Source organism: Cariama cristata, unplaced genomic scaffold (assembly GCF_000690535.1).
Source record: "Cariama cristata isolate BGI_N322 unplaced genomic scaffold, ASM69053v1 scaffold19377, whole genome shotgun sequence".
Taxonomy (NCBI): domain Eukaryota; kingdom Metazoa; phylum Chordata; class Aves; order Cariamiformes; family Cariamidae; genus Cariama; species Cariama cristata.
The window spans coordinates 33832-41750 of NW_009628580.1; the positions used below are offsets into that span (position 1 = coordinate 33832).

The following is a 7919-nucleotide window of genomic DNA, read 5'->3' on the forward strand; positions in this document are numbered from 1 at the left end:
TGGAGTCCCCATCCCTGGAGGTGTTTAAGACTGGACATGGCAGTTGGTGCCGTGGTCTAGTTGACATGGGGGTGTTAGGGCAAAGGTTGGACTCGATGATCCCAGAGGTCTCTTCCAACCAAACCGATTCTGTGATTCTGTGAGTGCAGCACGCATACTGATTTCATCTTGCTTTCTTTAAAAGCACTCCTTGTCTGCATGTACCGCAAAGCAACCGATCTTTTGAGTGATCATCTGAAATACAGTCCCTTAAAATATATTCAGCACCCTTAAACCTGACAAAAAGCATCATTCCCCATCTAATGGCATCAGGGAGAAGACATCTAAACAGGGAAGCTGAAGAGAAACCCAGAAAGTTACAACTTAGAAACTGGCTTTCCCTTTAATGGGAACTGAATGTACATGGTGTGTTGGACCCGATGGCAGGAACACGTCTTAGGTGAGGGCTTTCCTAACCTCTTCGAGAGCACTTGGAAAATGCCCTCTTCGAGGAGATGGTCGTGCTGCTTATCTTCAAAGAGAAAACAGTTAGGGTCTCTAGGCTGAGTTTTATAAAGCAAATAACTGCAGCTCTTAATTTTTAATGGTTTTTTGCCTGGTGAGCATAGGAAAACTCCCAAATAGCAAGACCTTTGATCTCTTGAATTCCTGACTTTTGACCGAACTCTGATTTCAGTTGTAAGCTTTTTGGTTGTATACTGTAATTTTGGCTGTGGTTCCAAGTAGCTGATTTGGGGACCTTTTTATTTTTATTTAAACAAAACAAGCCCGTATACCAGTCCTGTCCAGACTGGCAAAATGCTTCACTCCCGTCACTCACCATCCTACAGAAGTGTTTATAGGTGAGCCCTGAGTGTTTTGGAGTTGAGCTTCCTTGGCCCTGTTTGGTTCCTGTATGAAAGTGCGGCCTGAATGGAGCAAAAGGGACGGGTAAATTTGGGATTTCTTTGAAGATTTTGGAACAAAGGCTCGCTAAGACTGCAAAAGAGAGAAGCTTTAATTTTAAAGCTACCCTTGTAGCTAGAATATATACCTAGCAGATGGGTGTGGGGTTAGAAATACAAACACTGCTGATGGATTTCTTGGCAAAATAAAGTTCAGAAACTTTTAAGACACTGTTGGCACCAGAACAAGAGAATGTGATGTAGTTGTGAATACACTTAGGCTGGAAATGGGACGCCTTTGCATTTATCGGAGGAACAATTCTGGAATAACCTGCCTGCATGAGTTAAAAAGCGTAGGTGCTGTGAAAAACAAAGCTTGAACAAATAACATGAGAGACTACACTGTTGACCAGGAAGACCATGTCAATCTGTTCTGTTCACTGCTTGAAACTCTTGGTTAGCGTTAGCCTTGAATTAGTATGACAGCCTGTTGCAAGATATATTAGGAGTAGATGTACTATAAGGACTCTTAAATTTCAGTTACGTCTGCCCCTGCTCTTGCCTGGAGGGGCAGTGAAGCTAAAAACTGTACCTTCTGCACCTGCTTTCCCCTCAAGTGACGTGAACAAGAATACAGGTTCTTTCATTCTCTTTACCATTAAAAATAAATCCATCAAATTGTAAGCCGCCCCTTGGGAGAGGCAATGAGAAACATTCCTAAAAATGCCTCTTCTGGCATATTTTAGAAAATGTGTTTTCTAGTACACTGTGTATACTACTACTTTTATTTTTCCTTTCTGCTTGACCCTCTTGGATCAGATGCTGCCAGGTGTTTAAGGGAAGAAATCTTATTTATTCAACACGTGCAGTAGTTTGGTAGTAGCATAACCTCTCGTTAGCATCCTTTCTCTCCTCTGCAACAGTGGTAACACCAAAAGCTCCTTTCGCGGAGGCAGGGATGCTGCCCTAAGAAGCTGTCTCCAGAGCTACTCTGCCATTGTCTTTGTCTCATAGGTGACCTCCAGAGCTGCTTTTGGGATGTACCCATGGCCCCGGTGTCTGGCCAGAGGCGCTTGGGTGGTTGGGAACTGTTCTGAGGATGGATGGAGAAAGAGAGGGTGGGGTTCGCGGGCAGAGCTCGGGGAGGCGGGCAGCGAAACGAGAGGAGGAAACGAAAGAGGGAGGCCGAGGGATCTGGAGGATTCAGCCGGTGCCACGCTGCAGGGCCATGACCCAGCCCAGAGCCTGTGAGTAGCTGCCCCGGCTCTTCGCTGCTCTGTGTTCAGAGCGGAGGTGCGAGCCCTTTGGCTTCTCTCTCTGATGGCGCTGGAGGAGAGACCGGGCGTTTGGGAGAGGGTGAGAGCTTGCTTTCCTGCTGGGTTCCTTGCATGTCCCAGGTTTAGGTGGTGGTGCTGAGAACTGACAAGGAGTTGGTCCTGAGCAGGCTGCCTTGCGCAAGGAGATGCCGTGCTTGCAGTCGCCTGGTGAGGAAGTGAAACAAGGGAGAGGAAAGCAAATCTGACCATGTTTTGTTCTAGTACTGTGTAATCCCCATCCCGCATCCCCCTGGTCCTCTTCTCGCCTGCAGACCTCTCTGCTCTAAACACCCTCCTGTTGGGGATGTTCTCGGCCGCCACTGAGTCCCTTCTTGTGCGTCCTGTCCTGCCGGAGACCCCCACTGTCCCTGCGTTATTTCCCCCGGTCTCCTGGGGCTGGGAGCATCTCTGCAGGGAATTGCAGCGTGCATCTGGAACCAGGAGGAGGATGTGAGAGAGGAAGTGTCTGAACTCGCTAGCCCTGGCCTCAACGCATCTCCCTAACTGTGGTCGAGAGCTGATGGTGGGGTAGGCGAGTTATTTGGAGAGCAGTTCTCCTCCCGACGTCAGCTCTGCCCTGCCAGCTCACTGCTGGGATTAGAAACCTGCCAGTTGCAGACTGGAGCTCTCACAGTGCTTTAATGAGAGCTGTTAACGTGATGCTTAGGCTACAGGTCAATGTCTGGTGGGCACCGTTTCTTCCTGTGTCTTCAGACCCCGCCAAAATCCTTGTGCCTTGGCTTTGGTTCCTTTCTTGAAAGGACACAGGAGCTGCTCAAGCAGCAGCCATGGTCATGCTGTTCAACCAAAAACTCCTGTTTTACTTCTGCTTTTCCTTGCTGACAAATGATCCCAAAGTTGTGCGGAGCTCAAGGGAAAAAATGGTTTGCAATCCAAAGGGTGAAAGTCTCTCTCAACCACCTTCCCTGTCCCATGCGTCCAGGTCAGGAGCCGGAGGATGGCTTGCGTGAGGTGACTCTCTCTACGCAGAGGCTGCGTGTCCTACCTCCAGAGGTCCTGAGCAACCCCACGCTGGAGAGCCTTGACCTTGACAGGAACAAGCTCAGAAGCATCGCTGGCATTTCTAAGCTTTGCAACCTGAAGAAGCTGATACTGTCCAAGAATGAGATTGTGAACTTTCCCAATGAAATTCAGAGCTTGGTCTGTTTAGAGAAGCTTGAGCTGAATCAGAACCAAATCCGGGTCATCCCAGAGGGGGTTTTCTCCCATCTCCCCAGGCTTAAACACCTGCGGCTGAACAACAACCGTCTCACTGCCCTCCCCAGGGACCTGGCAGCTTGTCAAGGCAGCCTCCAGTACCTCAACATCTCCAACAACCTGTTCCGGACCTTCCCCCAGCCTGTCCTGCAGCTGGCACACTTACAGGAGCTCCATGTGCAGAATAACACCCTTCGCCAGCTTCCCAAGGAGCTCTTCCAGGGGCAATCCCTGAAAATGCTCAAGGCCAATGGGAACCCCCTCCGGGAGCCACCCAGTGAGGTGTGCGCTGGTGGCATCCAGCAGATCCGAAATTACTTCAGCCAGCTTCAACACGGTTCAGGGCAAGAGGACAAGAGGGTCAAGACCATGTTCCTGGGGGCCTCGCTGGCGGGGAAGTCCACCATCTGCAAAAGCCTGAAGCAAGGGCAAACCAAACTGGTGCCCAAGGAAGAGCGAACGGTTGGGATAGAGATCAGCGAGTTCCAGATTGAGGACTTCACATTTCTCTTCTGGGACTTTGCCGGCCAGCTGGAGTACTACATGACTCACCACGTGTTCATCACCCCACAGGCACTTGTCATCCTTGTCATCAATCTCCACATGTAAGTGCTGGGCTGGTTTGCATCCAAAGTGGAGTGGGAGAAGAAAAAAGGGACTGGGGAAGCTTTTCCCTGCGTGGGTTCACACCATTTCCATTGGACCTTGATGCCTGGTCTTCTCACCTCTGGAGCAGCTAGCTCTCCCTCTCCCTCTTTTTGCAGAGCATTCTTTTCATTAAGGTGATCTGTCATCAACTTACCAAAGTCCTCTGTTTTGAGGCGTCAGATGAGCATTAACTCCTTATGTGACAATTGATCCCCATCTAAACGGCTTTGCTTTGTGCCTTGGAAATACCTCTACGAGCCCTCCTTTATCTTGTGGTGCTCCCTGAAATTAGAGGGAGCATCAGGCTTGGGCTCTGTGGTACAGAGGGATGCTCCCATCCACAGCAGGGACGGACTCAGGTGCACCCCATAGCTTTAACTAGCTTAGCTTAAGGATGGGGAACTTAAGGATAAGCTCAGATACGGCCCATGACAGCTTAGGAAAGCTGAGCTCTTCTCCAGTAAGCCCCTGGGACAGAACAGGGTGCATGGTCAGCCCTGTGCTGGTGGAAGTTTGCTGGAGATCTGGAGGGTGAGACATGAATTTGGGATTTTCTTTCTCTCCCTCCCCAGGTACCAAACCAACGACAAGACTTTCAAGGAGCTCGTCGGTTTCTGGATCAACAACCTGTCCATGCGAGTCCCAAATTCGGTGGTGCTTCCTGTGGGAACACATGTGGACTGCTGCCGGGAGGAGGAGGTGGAGGAGAAGAGGCGTGACATCATGGCCAAGATCACGATGATGCTGGCGGAGAGAAAAAGCAACCTCACTCACTTCATCAACAACCTGGAGGGCAGCGAGGAGCCCATGTTTTATGTGGACCAGTGGGAGAGGCTGAAAGAGATGGAGAACTGCACGTTAACGGTAGGGCTGAGATTATGGTGGTTCCTTGCTGTCTGTGGTCACCTCATCTCTGGCAGCCCAGTGTGCTACTGGTGACGGTGACCTGGTGCTAATGCATCAGGCTGCTACTGCAGCCGCTCCCCGGGGCTGGGGTGGACGTGGTAACCCCTGGCTGTGACCTGCTGGGTCCTTGTCCCTGCTTGGCGATGGGCATCTCCTCCTGTGGCTTGTAGCAAGTGCCTGGGGAGGAGTGTGAGGGGGCATTTACCATCCCCAGGTGATTTTTCAGGAACTGCTGCAGAGCAAAGGTGTGAAGGATGCACGCTCCGAAACTGAGTCCGTGGCATGTCCCATCCTTGGTGACCTCCTTGGCATTAGGTCCCTCCTTTACCTAGCAGGCTAAAAGACTCCTCTGGATGTACTTTTGGCAGGTGTGTGCTTTCTCTCTTCCAGATCTTAAACTTGGTTGCTGTCAACTGCACGGATCACCATGACATCAAAAAGCTTGAAGCCACTATTCTGGAGCATGTGAAGAACGAGGAGCTCTTCCCCGAGGTCGTCCGAGTCCTGCCACCCGTCTATAGGCAGGTGGAAGCTGCCATCGTAGATATTGCACAGAGTGAGGAGATGGCAGACCATGGTGAGTGGTCCATCACCCCCGCCACACCTTCCTGGGAGGACCTGGTGTCCCGTGGCTGGGACGGGCTCTCCGGTGCTTGCTGCAACTTCTGACCCCGCTCACGTGGAGGTGGAGGTTGCTGCTGAAGACCTTGCAGTGTTATTGCTGGAGCATTAAATGCTGCTACCCAGCTCTGTCATTACGAGCATCTGCCCCCCAGGCAGGTGCCTAGGGAAAAGCACAGGAAAAGGCCAAGTGTGTCTTCACCAGGAGGCTCTGCCAACATCTACCAACCTGTGGCTGTAGGTACCCTGAGCTGGCCACTTTGCCTGGTTTGGTTCTTTCCAGTAGCGCTGTTCTTTCTCCCCTTTGCCCTGTACAAACAATTTTTTAAAATCTTGCAGGAAGGAACTCCACAGCTTTGATGCTTCCATGTGGTTTCCCGGCTGACATCCTGCTAACTTTATTTAATGGCCCCTACCCCTCCCTAACCCCTTCTCCGTGTCTCCTGTGACTTGGCAGGTCTAGCAGGTAGCCCCGGCTCCTCATGTATGAACCTGAAGCAGGTATGAACACCAACTGCACCCAGTGTCATCTCTGGCTCCCCTGGTCACTGTAGGATTAGAGGATGAGGAGCAAATGCTTTTCTTTTGTGGAGATAAGCCAGGTTTTGTTGCCTGTCTTGCTGCACGACTAAATGACAGTCTGAGGTTTAACCGGCAATCTGAGGTTTTCTGGCTGGAAACAAACCTTCTCTCTCAAACAATGCAAAAAACACCCCAGTATTAGCCTCATTTTTCAGATGCTCCGTTGAGGTCCTGGCAGGCTGTCGGCACCGCTGAGGCAAGGCAAGACCATGGGAGCTGCAGGGTGGCAGTGGGACAGCTGAGGATGGGCAAAGCATTTTGGGCCACAGCCACCGAGCATCGCGCTGGTCCCAGCTGCTTCCCCAGGGATGGCATGGGTGATGTTGGGTGTTGCTGGTGTTTGTTGGCTTTCTAAAGCATCTGCCTTGGAATGCTGGTGTCCGAAACGTGCGCACTGAGCTCCCGTGTCTCCTTCTAGGCATGATGGACCTCCAGTACCTGCTCAGCAAACTGTCCCAGCGCAAGCACCTGGCCAACCTGGGCAGAGAGTTTCTCCAGGACATCTTGCGCTACCTCCACCGCGTCGGGCTTGTTGTGTGGTACGAGGAAATCAAGCAGCTGGAAAGCACTGTTTTTCTCCAGCCTACCTTCCTAATAACTATGTTCAAGGTGAGTGTGGGTTCAGGACGGGCTTCTCTACAGGACCCAAGCTCTGCAGCTTTGCTGGTCTCCTCTCATTGCGGCCTCGTCTCTCCTTCTCTTCCCACCCAGCTCCTTGTGAGGTACCACCTAGTCCAGCAACTCGAGAGCATCTCTCTGGACACACTGATTGGGGAACATGCCACCATCAGAGACAGGTCCAACTGGGTGTGGACCTTCAAGTCAAAGGCAATGCTGTCCCACCGGGCTGTGCGTGCCCTGGTGAAGCACCAGCTCCGTTTGGAAGGGATGCGGGATGTCTTTGAGGAAATCATGGGACACAGGCCCTGCAGAGGGCGAGGGATGCTCTTCAGCCTCCTGGAGCACTTTGAGCTCTGCCTGGAGGTGAGGCACGCCGAAACGCTCAACCCACAGGCCAGTGAGTTTGTGCCCGGGAAGCCATGGGAGACAACGCGGGGCCAAGGCGAGTCCTGGTACTTGTTCCCAACCTATCTGAACCAGACCGAAGAGGTCTCTGAAGTATGGGGAGGAGATCACCCTGAGGACCTCCACATCCGTGCCTACTTCTCACCCGAAATACCTGAGGGTTTCTTCCAGAGGTAAGCCATGGTTCCCAGCCCTCTGTGAGGTTGTGTGGTTCAGGGTTTGCTTGGCGCAGTGCCAGTACGACTGTCAGCGAGCCCTTGGCTGTTGAGACCATCTCGGCTGGGACTCAGGAGACCAGGGCGGCTTCTCAGCTCTGCCACAGACGTGTGGAGCCCTGGATGAACCGTTTCAATGTTCGCTGCCTGGACATGAGCAAGGACCACGCTCCTTTTGGTTCGCCTTTCATCTGGGGTGGGTTTTGGCTAGTCTGTGCCCATCCAGGTAGTCAGAAGTCTCCCAGTCCCATCTGAGGATGGTCCAGTTTCTACAGGTGCTGGGACTGGTCCAGTTTCTGGAAGATCTCCTGTCCTTGTGGGGTTCTGGACTTGTGTCCAGAGTTTTATCTGATGGTGTCGTGGTTTAACCCCAGTTGGCAACTCCGCCCCACGCAGCCACTCGCTCGCTCCCCCCTGGTGGGATGGGGGAGAGAATCAAGGGTAAAAGCGAGAAAACTCATGGGTTCAGATAACAGCAGTTTAATAATTGAAATAAAATAATA

The 7919-nt window shown here is 51.8% G+C and overlaps 1 protein-coding gene across 1 annotated transcript; it reads left to right on the top strand.

Annotated features, from left to right (window-relative positions):
- Positions 1-3133: 3133 nt before the first annotated feature.
- MFHAS1 (malignant fibrous histiocytoma amplified sequence 1) lies at positions 3134-7612 on the top strand (the record flags this gene model as incomplete). The annotated part of the gene is made up of 6 exons (XM_009704884.1): positions 3134-4023; positions 4639-4930; positions 5363-5549; positions 6594-6784; positions 6887-7374; positions 7434-7612. Coding segments are annotated over exons 1-6 (2227 nt in total), but the record flags the coding sequence as incomplete, so codon positions are not given.
- Positions 7613-7919: the final 307 nt, after the last annotated feature.